The sequence below is a fragment of the Oncorhynchus gorbuscha genome, linkage group LG16 (assembly GCF_021184085.1).
Source record: "Oncorhynchus gorbuscha isolate QuinsamMale2020 ecotype Even-year linkage group LG16, OgorEven_v1.0, whole genome shotgun sequence".
Classification (NCBI taxonomy): domain Eukaryota; kingdom Metazoa; phylum Chordata; class Actinopteri; order Salmoniformes; family Salmonidae; genus Oncorhynchus; species Oncorhynchus gorbuscha.
This window is the reverse complement of record NC_060188.1, coordinates 21,236,006-21,250,202: the sequence shown is the minus strand read 5'-3', so window position 1 is coordinate 21,250,202 and position 14,197 is coordinate 21,236,006. Positions and strand designations below refer to the sequence as shown.

The 14,197-nt window shown below is 43.7% G+C and overlaps 1 protein-coding gene across 2 annotated transcripts in view; it reads right to left on the bottom strand.

The window, feature by feature from the left end:
* LOC123999030 (collagen alpha-1(XI) chain-like) overlaps window positions 1–10,638 on the bottom strand; it is an 84,342-nt gene extending 73,704 nt beyond the window's left edge. For both annotated transcript variants that reach the window (XM_046304359.1, XM_046304360.1), the window contains exon 1: window positions 10,340–10,638. In XM_046304359.1, the coding sequence (XP_046160315.1) occupies window positions 10,340–10,424 (85 nt within the window). In that variant the 5' untranslated portion in view covers window positions 10,425–10,638. The remainder of the gene's footprint in view (window positions 1–10,339) is intronic.
* Window positions 10,639–14,197: the final 3,559 nt, after the last annotated feature.

Sequence of the window (14,197 nt, the reverse complement as noted above, 5' to 3'; positions counted from 1 at the left end):
TTTTTATCATTTAACCTTTATTTAACTAGGCAAGTCAGTTAATAACAAATTATTATTTACAATGACGGCCTACACCGGACCGACTATAGCCAAAGAGTCAGAAATATTCAAATGAATATGAAACATCCAACTATTTTGGACGGCAATCAATACAAATGCAAGAGATGGAATCTTTTAGACCAGATAATCTCTAGCATTCTGGGAGCAAGAAGGAAGGAATTCACCAGTGAGGGGATAAAAGGGATTGAACATCCCAACGACCACAAACAGACAGACGCTAATCAAACACAGCAGTGACACAGATGGACGGCTGAGTGCTAACCTCTCACCCCCACTACCCTACCCCTCCCTACCTCCTACCCTACTGTCCCAGAGCCCCCATTGTTCCCATAGTATAGCAGCTACAGTTGCTCCATGGGGGAATTTACACAGGCCTGGGGAATGTTCCTTCTCCTCCTGTCCTTTCCCCTGGTCTGGTGTCGTAAAGCATCCCTGGGCGAGCAGAGCTGTTGGCAGGAGGCCATGTGAGGTCTGGAGCCGCCCCAACATCAACAGTGATTGACTCCTCAGGACTGGCGCTGTCTGTCATCTACCTGTCTTTCCTGCAGCGATGCTTCCTCCGCCAGCATCACCTGTCTGAATCTCATTAGACATCCTAATAATCCTTACCTCACTTTACCTGTTGGAGTCATTATGTGTATGTAGAGTGTGTTTGATCTCCCTAGCTTGGACTGAGTCAGTGATATACATACCACATCTACCTACATTACACTGGAGTGATGTGAATTCTACTGTATGTGTGGTTGTGGCCATGCACAAATAGAGATAAAGGAGTGCTTTGTTAGAACAATATGTTTTCCAGTGCCGCATAAGGTCAGAGTTCAGCCATACTGTACATATTTTCCACTCTCACCATATTCCAGCACTCATCTAGCGAGCATGGCACTGAGTGTACAGCACACATCCCACGTGTGACATTTAGCTCTTCTTCCTCCCGTCTGTGTGTCTCCTCTTCTGGTCCTCCCTGCTGTTCCCCCTCCTCTCAAAGACCATGAATCACTCAGCCTGTGTGTGTCTGAGAACAACATGTCTCCCCTACGGCAGTCAGTACTGTCCTCTCTAGTCCTCCTCTCCTCGGCCCTGGCTGACAGACAGGACAGGCCTCGGTAGGCCCCACTTAACACAGCCTCGCTCACAGAGCTCCCTCTGTCCACTGCTAATGTTACACAACAATAGTGTGATAGTGTGATGCTACATGTACTGAACACCCTTCACATACATCCTGCAGGCAGGAAGACTGGCCACTATCTCCACATATCTATCACACATTGGCATCATTTGTTCTCTGTCCTCGACGGCTCTTCTGAAGACATTCACAGCAGCTTCATAGTGTGCTACTAAACCCCTCTCTTTCTCTGCATACAACTGAGCACCACAACCTCTACCATGCATCATGCATGAACATACATGTAATCAGAGTGGTCTCTATTCAACCTCTTCTCTGAAGACATTCCTTTCCCTCTGATATGAGTCACACACCACTTCCACTCCTGAAAAAAAGGCAACAATTCGAACATTGTTCAAACACAATCACGCCTATGAACGAGGGATTTCTCCATCTGAGCATCAGGGCTGTACTGTATAAAAGCCCATTTAACCAATTGTATTATCAGCGTTATTCTGTGAGTTGAGTGGACTTTGAGCTCATGTGTTAAAGTTTGTTTACTCAACAAATTCTGCTCGAAGTGAGCTGAACTTAAACAAGCTTGTTGAGTAAAATTACTATTATTACTAACTATTATCATATTTGTTGGTTGATTTTCAGAATGATTTGTTTCAATACCTGTTTTTGCATGTACATTGATTTGTTGATTAATATTATGCTACACAAACATAAATAACATACATATTTTTCTAAACAAATCTAATCTGTTAGTAGTTGGATTTCTTGCATCTGAGATGACTGAGATTGTCATTAGGCCTGAACTTGTAGCCTGAATTGGGTCCACTGCTGTCCACGCGCATCGCGGTATAGGTCACCCATCTCCTCCACAACACAATTTGGAGCTTATACCCCCGGGTTTCAAGTCAATTCTCTCATTTTTCATGTGGCTGACATTTGGTAATGTTAAATAATGGTGTAATGGTCTATATTTTCTTGGCATTTTGTGATAATTATTGTGTAGGTTCACGTTCTACCAGTACTATTTATTTATCCGGGACGCTGTTCTGGAACGTACCAGCTTACTTTCACCCCTGGGTGGTTTTCTTTCTATTGTGTTGTTGACTGTACGTTTGTTTATGTGTAACTCTGTGCTGTTGTTTGTGTCGCACTGCTTTGCTTTATCTTGGCCAGGTCACAGTTGTAAATGAGAACTTATTCTCAACTGGCCTACCTGGTTAAATAAAGGTGATTTTTTATTTTATTTTTTTACTATTTTTACTGTGCATTAACAAACTTGTCTGAGAATATTTCCCAGAGCATCACACCCTGCGCTGAGGAAACCGTTCCAGTTGCACTGGGTGTAATGTGGGATCGTTTGGGATATGCATTAGAGTTTTTGTTTGTTTCAATTACTTTGAGAGTTTGATTGTGCCTGCCTGGAGTGCCAGACAGAGGGGCCAGGGTCTATCCAACTGATTCAATTGCACCAACTATTTGACAGAAAAAAAATTTGAATCCAGATTTGATTTGGTGTTCTGTGTGATGTTTTGAGGTATGCAGATCGCTCTGCCTTTATCTGCATATTACGCAGATGTTACCAGATGTTTAAAGATCGGCAATATGAAAGTCAAGCCTTTGTATATGGACACAGGCCTTCATAATCCTACATAATCCTTTGCTTCATCCTTTTAACATGTCATGTTGCATTAAAAGTCCTCAGTGATGTTTCTCCATAACAGTCGGTGATTGGTAATAAGTGAGAACAGATTAATGGGCAGTAAAAGTGAGGAAACGAGGGTCAGGAGAAAATGTCTAGAACAGCACAGACAGCATCGCTCAGAACCTCCAAGACGGGATAGAATTAAATCAAATGACCCTAAGACTAACCTCTGACCTCTATAGGTCATGGGTCACTGTGGTGTGGACAGCAAAGGTGTTGAGGCGAGGAGAAGCAAGGGGAGGGGGAACAAAAGAACAGGGGCACGCCAGAAACATGCTCCCACACCACCACACACACTCATGTCCACATCCATCAACTTTAAACCACATTCTAAATATAGTTTGAATAAGCACTCATAGTCCTACTCACACTCATAGTCCTACTCACACTCATAGTCCTACTCACACTCATAGTCCTACTCACACTCATAGTCCTTCTCACACACATAGTCCTTCTCAGACACGTAGTCCTACTCACGCTCATAGTCCTTCTCACACACATAGTCCTTCTCACACACATAGTCCTTCTCGCACACATAGTCCTACTCACACTCATAGTCCTACTCACACACATAGTCCTTCTCACACACATAGTCCTTCTCACACACATAGTCCTACTCACACACATAGTCCTACTCACACACATAGTCCTTCTCACACACATAGTCCATAGTCCTACTCACACACATAGTCCTACTCACACTCATAGGCCTACTCACACACATAGTCCTTCTCACACACATAGTCCTACTCACACACATAGTCCTTCTCACACACATAGTCCTACTCACACACAAGTCCTACTCACACACATAGTCGTACTCACACACATAGTCCTTCTCACACACATAGTCCATAGTCCTACTCACACACATAGTCCATAGTCCTACTCACACACATAGTCCTACTCACACTCATAGGCCTACTCACACACATAGTCCTTCTCACACACATAGGCCTACTCACACACATAGGCCTACTCACACACATAGTCCTACTCACACACATAGTCCTACTCACACACATACTGTAGTTCTACTCACACACATAGTCCTACTCACACACATACTGTAGTCCTACTCACACACATAGTCCTACTCACACACATACTGTAGTTCTACTCACACACAGTCCTACTCACACACACAGGCCTACTCACACATACACACACAGTACACACAAAAACACACTTTGTAACAATACAAAAACATAATAGCAAACAACCCACGCTATAAAATCAGTTCAATAAATATTGTGGTTTGTTTTCTGCCTCTCAGTCTGTGTCAACTACTCAATCTGCTGCTCCGTCCTTGTCTGTCCGTTTGTCTGTCTATCATCGGCCTGTCTGGGAAACCCACTCTTCACTCACTTTCAAACAGAGAAGGAGAGATAGGCTAGAGGAACGGAGGAACGGAGAATACGATATGTCCGCTATCAAGCGAACGGGGTTTGTTAAAAGGTTTACATGGAGAGACAGAGGAATGTGTTGTGTTCGAAGAATTCTTCCAACACAACTGTGGGACAGGGGCTAGCACTGGGTCTGCTTTGAGTTATCACTGGGGAGCTTGGGAGCCATTCAAACCGTTGGTTGTGTGGGAGACCGACGTGGAATCCTCCGCCTGCTGCTATGTACTGAATCCTAGCTCTCCTCTCTCCTACATGCTCCAACACACACACACAATGCACACACACACTCCTCCATGCTCCAACAGCTCAGGAACACGGACAGAACATGTGTGAGCCTGACGGATCTGAGCATGTGGGTTCTTTCACTGATATGCTATCAGTCCATTCTGTTCTGTAGAGTACAAGCTCACTCATAATAACAGTCTCATTCAGGTCGATTTTGTCTCTACATTGCCACCTCTTTGCATATTTGTAACAGTGATTACTCTGTGAGTTGTGAATGTGGGTCAGTAGCTAATCTCAGTGGCAAGGCTAAGGGTCAGTATGTGCGTGGAGGAGTGTGTGAGTGGAGAGTGTGTGTTGTCTGGACAGATTTGATTTTGGGTTCCACATCTCCCTTCCTCGCACGTCACCCTGACATTCTTCTAGCTCCACAGTTTGTTCTGCTGATGTTTACTCACTGCATGAGATGAGGGCCAGACTGGCCTTCTGCCCGCTGGCCCCATAGAGGAAACACCTGCCCCGGGCTCTCTGTCCACTATACACTCACCACACACACACACGGACACACATACACATACACACACACGGACATACATATACACATACACACACACAGACACACATACACACACACACGGACATACATACACACACACGGACACACACACACACACACACACACACACACACACACACACACACACACACACACACACACACACACACACACACACACACACACACACACACACACACACACACACACACACACACACACACACACAGACAGAGAGAGAGAGAGACACTTGCACGCACGCACGGGGACACACAGAGACACTTGCACGCACGCACACACACACACAAATACAACAAATTCCAGTCAATTCTTACAATCAATCACTCTCTCAAACATCTTAACATTGAGTTAGCATGGTGTGCAATACCAGAGCTCCCGCAACCAAAACATGCCACTCCCACCCTTCACGAACATGCTACATGCATTGCACATGTGTACTTGTACAGCACAGGAGGTTGGTGGCAACTTAATTGGGGAGGATGGGCTCGTGGTAATGGCTGCAGGGGAGTATGTGGAAAGAATCAAATACATCAAATGCATGGTTTCCATGTGTTTGATACCATTCCATTTACTCCGTTCCAACCTTTATTATGAGCCGTCCTCCAATCAGCAGCCTCCACTGTTGTACAGGCAGTTTCTCTTTGTTCACTCCACTCAGTTGTTGACGATAACTTGATGCATTTCTTGCTATTGTAAAGCTGATTTACTGTGGTTCACGTTGCACTATACCCTGTTAAAGTTCACTACCTAGTGTCAGTGCTTACATTAATGGACACTGACTGGGCCGTATGAAGAGGATGTCGTATCCAGGTAAAAACAGCCAGGCCATCCGTATAATTTGACTTGTATATTGTTAAGATAAGACTGCAGATGGTTCTGGTCAGATAGCTAACTAACTGTAAAGATTCCCTAGGAGGTTAAGATATGATGTATGGCTCTGATAAGGCTCGACCTGGAATAAAGGCCTGTATGACAGGCTGGAGGACACCACAGAGAAAGGGGACTGTTCCGTATGGGTCTCTTTGTGCAGAAAGGGCCTCAATCCCCATTCTTCTAAGAGAGGCATGAGCCGTCTACAGCTCTGAAACATAGAGACCCGTAGCTGGGCTGGGGGAGGAGTGCTTCTTCTTCTTCTGTTTCTGGAAGCCAGATGTTTATTGCTTTGCAAATATTTTTGACAGGGATGTTTGATATTATTTACACATATTGGATGTCAGGGGATTCCTATTTCTAACAGTTTTGCAGAAAAAAGGCAAAATGCCAGCCAAGATCCACAACAACAGAACAGGGGACACATGTCTTTGTTTCAGGTGGAGATAATAACAAGCACTTCAGCATCTTTTCATGTTTCACATCTTTCCATTAGGAACACGATTCCTGTGACAGCGGATGCTGATAGCACTAACAGGCATCAAACTTTCCTCTCCTCTTTTTAGTTTCTTTCTAAAACGGTCCTTTTTTTTCATTGGTTTCTATTTTTCCAGGCTCATTTGTAGCGTGATCAAAGAGGAACATGACTTGTCCTCTCCTCTGGGAGTCTGGTGCAGGAACAGTAAGGCGGCAGGATTAAATGGGATTCAGAGAGGGGACTGCACGCGTGAATTCCCCTCTGTCATACTGCCAGGATGGGGAAGGTGGGGGAAGGCAGGGGGGACACAGGGAGGAGAATGTAGATGAGGAGGAGATGCAGCATATGAAATCTAAACAAACCCCCTCTTTCCTGTGTCTTTCAACAGCAAAAGAAAAAGAAGAGAAAAGAAAGGAGAGATTGAAAAAATGTGAAGGGGCCGAGGAACAGAGGAGTCACAAACTGTGGACGTGTGCAAGAATGTCTCTCTTCCTGTCGTCAAACATGACTACAAAGCACAGTCTTGATGCTCTCCCAGGCACATGTGAAAACATTCTCCCACTCATACTGGCCCAGTCCACACATTATCAAACACCATCACTTATCCTGTACTGTCATATCAGCACAGTAGAGCAAGACCATACAATTCCCCACAGCTCCAACACGTTCAAGCCATCATACTATTCTCTGACTCACAATATCACCCCTCATTACAGACAACCCAACGACACCAACACAAACAACAGGGTCTCAAATAAGTAAGCATTTGGCGGTAAAGTCTAGCCTCTATAATGGAGCACCTGCAAGGAAACAGTCAAATGCTGCGGGTCTAAGACACTGAAAAAAACACTACCTAAGGGCGTAGCTTTATTGCTGCTCATGGCAGGCCTAATAGCCCACGTGTGGCAGACGTCTAGTTGAGGTCAGACTCTCAGTTCAAACTGTCATCTGAAGTTTTTATTGGTAGTATTATACAGTGCCTTCAGAAAGTATTCAGATCCCTTGACTTTTTCCACATTTTGTTACGTTACAGCCTTATTCTAAAATGGATTAAATTGTTTTTTCCCCCTCACCAATCTACACACAATACCTCATAATGACAAAGCAAAAACAGGTTTTTAGAAATGTTGGCAAATTTGTTAAAAATAAAAAACGGAAATATTACATTTACATAAGTATTCAGACCCTTTACTCAGTACTTTGTTGAAGCACCTTTGGCAGCGATTACAGTCTCGAGTTTCTCCCATTCTTCTCTGCAGATCCTCTCAAGCTCTGTAAGGTTGGACGGGGAGAGTTGCTTCACAGCTATTTTCAGGTCTCTCCAGAGATGTTCAATCGGGTTTAAATCCGGGCTCTGGCTGGGCCACTCAAGGACATTCAGACACTTGCCCCGAAGCCACTCCTGTGTTGTCTTGGCTGTGTGCTTAGGGGCATTGTCCTGTTGGAAGCTGAACCTTCTCCCCATTCTGAGGTGCTGAGCGCTCTGGAGCAGGTTTTCATCAAGGATCTCTCTGTAACTTTGCTCCGTTCATCTTTCCCTCGATCCTGACTAGTCTCCCAGTCCCAGCTGCTAAAAAACATCCCCACAGCATGATTCTGCCACCAGCATATTTCCTCCAGATGTAATGCTTGGCATTCAGGCCAAAGATTTCCATCTTGGTTTCATCAGACCAGAGAATCTTGTTTCTCATGGTCTGAGAGTCTTTCGGTAACCTTTGGCAAACTCTAAGTGGACTGTCATGTGCCTTTTACTGAGGAGTGGCTTCCGTCTGGCCATTCTACCATAAAGCCCTGATTGGCGGAGTTCTGCAGAGATGGTTGTCCTTCTGGAAGGTTCTCCCATCTCCACATAGGAACTCTGTTAGAGTGACCATCAGGTTCTTGGTTACCTCTCTGACCAAGGCCCTTCTCCTCCGATTGCTCAGTTTGGCTGGGCGGCCAGCTCTAGGAAGAGTCTTGGTGGTTCCAAACTTCTTCCATTTAATAATGATTGAGGCCACTGTGTTCTTGGGGACCTTCAATGCTGCAGAAATGTTTTGGTACCCTTCCCCAGATCTGTGCCTTGACACAACCCTGTCGCTGAGCTCTACGGACAATTCCTTCAACTTTATGGCTTGGTTTTTACCCTGACATGCACTGTCAACTGTGGGACCTTGTATACACAAGTGTGTGCCTTTTCAAATCATGTCTATACAATTTAATTTACCACAGGTGGACTCCAATCAAGTTGTAGAAACATCTCAAGGATGATCAATGGAAACAGGATGCACCTGAGCTCAATTTCGAGTCTTATAGCAAAGGGTCTGAATAGTTATTTAAATAAGGTATTTCTGTTTTTATTTTTAATAAATTAGCAAACATTTCGAAAAACCTGTTTTTGTGTTTGTCATTATGGGGTATTGTGTGTAGATTGTTGTGGATTTTTTAAAAAAAAATTTAATCCAATATTAGAATCAGGCTGTAACTTAATAAAATGTGGGGAAAGTCTAGGGGTCTGAATACTTTCCGAAGGCAATGTATAATGGCTTCATACCTGCAGTGGCAGCTGAGCATACCCATAAGCCTGTGATCAGGCCACAAACATAGACAGGCCTCACCATATCTTTGTTATGTAGGTAGAACATGGAGGCATGTTGTCATGGCTCCAGAACTAAAAGCAACAGAAATCGGCTCCTTCCAATCAGGGTGTGCATACACTAATTTCGCAGCTGGTCTAAACCCAAAACCCAAATTCTCGATAATACCTTATTTCCTCCATAGTATCTAATCCTATTAAAATCTGTTATATTAATGAGCTGTATCTAGAATATCAAAGGAATAAAGTTAGGCATAAAGGTTCATAAGGAAACTGAAGTGCTCCATCTCCATCATACCATACCAATTACACAAGAACAACACTGTGACAAACAACAACATGTGTTATGAATTAATACATGTTTAGCAAATGGCTCGAAGACAGTTTTTTAAATGATGAATAGTCACACCAAGCTCCTTTTTCGTGAAGCCCATGTGAGCACCTTTTAAAACAGCTCCATGACAAGAATTTGAATCTACTCAGGTCGGTCAGTGTTCTGTCACTCACCTCCTTCTAAAACCAACATTAAACCGTTTCACAGTAAACCGACACCGGTCACGAGCAAACGCAAACATGACAGAGTGTTCCAGGGGTAATCGCTTCCCTCCTCACTCACAGAGAAAACTGAGCCCGACATCCAAATGGATGAAGCATACAAGAATGGACATGGGTTAGAGGACACATTAATATGCAAAAACAAAACGATGCTAAATTATTATGATTAACTTGCAATGAGAGGAATTTGACAAACTGAGGTAACCATCCATCACACACCGCCAATGCGCAGTGACGCACAGAATAGGCTATACATTATGAATAATGTTTGATTTATAAAACGTAGACTTCTTGATTTATACAACATTTTTTTGCTTTACATTAAAAAAATACTTTCAAATGCCAAATTTACAGCGAGGGGAAGAGTTACCATTTGTATTATTTTAAGGGGTTTAACAAATCATTAAATACTGCTTTCGAAATTTATCCCGAGCCGGAGCAACCCAGTGGACAAATTCAAACCAGAATCGTCAAATATCCAATGAGATCAGACGGAGCGGAGCCTTTTACAATTACATTATTATGCGGCTAACAAAATATTAACGAGTGCGAAGTTGCGACCAAATTCACACCTTATATACTTTTGTTTGGTTTCTGTTGAAGCGTCCAGAACTTTCTATAAAGAAATGGGGTAGCAAGTTTACCGAACATGACATTTTGTAGCCTATTATCAACAAAGAAAATGAATCAAATGGTCCACTACCCTTGTCAATCCATACAATGAAACGATCACTTTGTTTATTAGCAGGTGCATTCCAACATATACTTTACCAGCTTGTGCCGAAGTTGCGTGGAACATTATTATAAGAAATAGCTGTATTCTCCTGCACGCCGCCGTCCTCTTTACATGGTCCATATTTCACAGCAGAGACCCCCTTGCCTCCGCCACAGAACTTTATGAAACAAAACTAGATGAGAAAGGAGCTACGCAGCCATGCGTAGTGAATGGAAAGAACCCAGTGCGGCACTCGAACAGTGCACATTCGCTCTGCAGTTTCGCTTGCTTTGGTTATTTGGAGGATCCTCTCCTCTCTTCACTCTCTGTCCCTCATTCAATTTCTCCCTCTCATCCTCCCTCTTTCTCGCTCCCCTCCCTCCTCCTGCCCCCCCCCCCCCTCCCTTCTCCCCCTTTCCCCATATAGGACGGTGTCTCGCGACTCTAACGGGAAAGGATGAAAAATGATGCTTTCAAAGGTCTGGCGGACGCACGTTTATGAGGCTACTGCTGGTAATTTGCTATGTCGCGCCTGTATTACTGATGATCAGTGATCCAGTCAGACTCAGCACTTCCTTTCACCACTACTGTTCTGTGTTACTTGTCATGCTGCAAGATGTTAAAAACGTTCTGTCTGTTACTGCAGGGTATTCAAAGGGTCCGCAGAGTTACTGCAGGGTGTCCGCGGTAATATACAATAGATATATTTTCTAAAAGTGGTAAAATACATTTGATTTAATTTTTATAAACCACCCGCAAGTACCAGTTGCGGCAAGTACCACTGGCTGCTGATAAGCTTTCTTGACTTGGTCATTCACTTTTGCCAACACATAGCTAACCTTTGTTTAACCAGCTAAACAGCTGCTATCTACAGTTGAAGTCGGGAAGTTTACATACACCTTGGCCAAATAATTTAAACCTCAGTTTTTCACAATTCCGGACATTTAATCCTAGCAAAAATTCCCTGTCTTAGGTCAGTTAGGATAACCACTTCATTTTAAGAATGTGAAATGTCAGAATAATAGCAGAGAGAATGATTTATTTCAGCTTTTATTTATTTCATCACATTCCCAGTGGGTCAGAAGTTTACATACACTCAATTAGTAATTGGTAGCATTGCCCTTAAATTGTTTATCTTGCATCAAACGTTTCGGGTAACCTTCCACAAGCTTCCCCAATAAGTGAATTTTGTCCCATTCCTCCTGACAGAACTGCTCGCACACGCTTTTTCAGTTCTGCCCACAAATTTTCTATGTGATTGAGGCAAGGTTTGTGATGGTCACTCCAATACCTTGACTTTGTTGTCCTTAAGCAATTTCCCCACAACTTTAGAAGTATGCTTGGGGTCATTGTCCATTTGGAAGACCCATTTGTGACCAAGCTTTAACTTCCTGACTGATGTTTTGAGATGTTGCTTCAATATATCCACCTAATTTCCCTGCCTCATGATGCCATCTATTTTGTGAAGTGCACCACTCCCTCCTGCAGAAAGCAAACCTACAACATGATGCTGTCACCCCCGTGCTTCACGGTTGGGATGGTGTTCTTCGGCTTGCAAGCCTCCGCTTTTTCCTCCAAACATAATGATGGTCATTATGGCCGAACAGTTCTATTTTCGTTTCATCAGACCAGAGGACATTTCTCCAAAAAGTACGATCTTTGTTCCCATGTGCAGTTGCAAACCGTAGTCTGGCTTTTTTTATGGCAGCTTTGGAGCAGTTGCTTCTTCCTTGCTGAGTGGCCTTTCCGGTTATGTCGAAATCGAACTTGTTTTACAGTGGATATAGATACTTTTGTACCTGTTTCCTCCAGCATCTTCACAAGGTCCTTTGCTGTTGTTCTGGGATTAATTTGCAATTTTCGCACCAAAGTACATTCATCTCTAGGAGACAGAAGTTATCTCCTTCCTGAGTGGTATGACGGCTGCATGGTCCCATGGTGTTTATACTTGCATACTATTGTTTGTACAGATGAACATGGTACCTTCAGGCATTTGGAAATTTCCCCCAAAATTGAACCAGACTTGTGAAGGTCTACAATTGTTTTCTGAAGTCTTGACTGATTTTTTAAATATTTTCCCATGATGTCAAGCAAAGAGGCACTGAGTTTGAAGGTAGGCCTTGAAATACATTTACAGGTACAATTGACTCAAATGATGTAAATTAGCCTATCAGAAGCTTCTAAAGCCATAACATAATTTTCTGGAATTTTCCAAGCTGTTTAAAGACACAGTCAACTTACTGTATGTAAACTTCTGACCCACTGGGATTGTGATACAGTTAATTATAGGTGAAATAATCTGTCTATAAACTATTATTTGAATAATTACTTGAGTCATGCACAAAGTAGATGTCCTAACCAACTTGCCAAAACGATAGTTTGTTAACAAGAAGGTTGTTGAGTGGTAGAAAATGAGTTTTAATGACCCCAACCTAAGTGTATGTAAAATTCCAACTTCCACTTTACTATTCATTTTAAATGTAGATTTCTCCTCGCCATTATCATTCACCTGATGATTTTTTTAAAATGATGATACGGGTCCCTGGGTCACCGGTTTGCCTGGGCGGCAGTCCCTGGGGTCCCTGGGTCGCCGATTTGCCAGGGCGGCAGTCCCTGGGGTCCCTGGGCCGCCAGGGGTCCCTGGGTCGCCGGTTTGCCTGGGTCGCCGGTTTGCCTAGGCGGCAGTCCCTGGGGTCCCTGGGTCGCCGATTTGCCAGGGCGGCAGTCCCTGGGGTCCCTGGGTCGCCGGTTTGCCTGGGCGGCAGTCCCTGGGGTCCCTGGGTCGCCGATTTGCCAGGGCGGCAGTCCCTGGGGTCCCTGGGTCGCCGGTTTGCCTGGGCGGCAGTCCCTGGGGTCCCTGGGGTCCCTGGGTCGCCGATTTGCCAGGGCGGCAGTCCCTGGGCAAGAAAAGTTTGAAGATCCCTGTGTTACTGGGTATCGATTTGCTCAATTGTCAAACCTGCAGACCTTTGAACAGGCTGAAGCCAGGTTTTAGTGTAGGCCTATAACAAACCTGTTGTAATTTGATGATGATTGTGATTCATTTTGATGTTCGTCAGAAAAAGAGACAAATCCACTTTGATTATGATGTTGAAATGAACTTTCTAAATGTGTACAATTGTACACTCTACACAATGTACAGTGCATTCAGAAAGTATTCAGACTCCTTGACTTTTTCCACATTTTGTTAATTAAGTCACAGCCATATTCTAAAATTGATTAAAATGTTTTTTTAAACATCAGAAATATCACATTGTCACGCCCTGATATTAGTGATCTATGTTTTATGTATTATTTTGGTCAGGTCGGGGTGTGACGACGGTGGGTATGTGTGTTTTTGTCCTTGCTAGGGTTTTTGTATATCTATCTTTTTTGTATGTCTAGGTAATGTCTATTGGTGACCTGAATTGGTTCCCAATCAGAGGCAGCTGTTTATCGTTGTCTCTGATTGGGGAACCTATTTAGTTTGCCATTTTCCATTTTGGTTTTGTGGGTTATTGTCTGTGTAGTTGCATGTCAGCACTCGTTCTATATAGCGTCATGTTTGTTTTGTTAGTTTGTTTAGTGTTCTTTCTTTATTAAAAGAGGAATGTATTCATATCACGCTGTGCCTTGGTCCCCTCTATACGACGACCATGACACACATTTACATAGGTTTTCCGACCCTTTACTTAGTACTTTGTTGAAGCACCTTTGGCAGCGATTACAGCCTCGAGTCTTCTTGGGTATGACGCTGCAAGCTTGGCTCACCTGTATTTGGGGAGTTTCTCCCATTCCTCTCTGCAGATCTACTCAAGCTCTGTCAAGTTGAATGGGGAGCATCGCTGAACCGCTATCTCTTCAGAGATGTTCAATTGGATTCACGTCTGGGCTCTGGCTGGGCCACTCAAGGACATTCAGAGACTTGTCCCGAA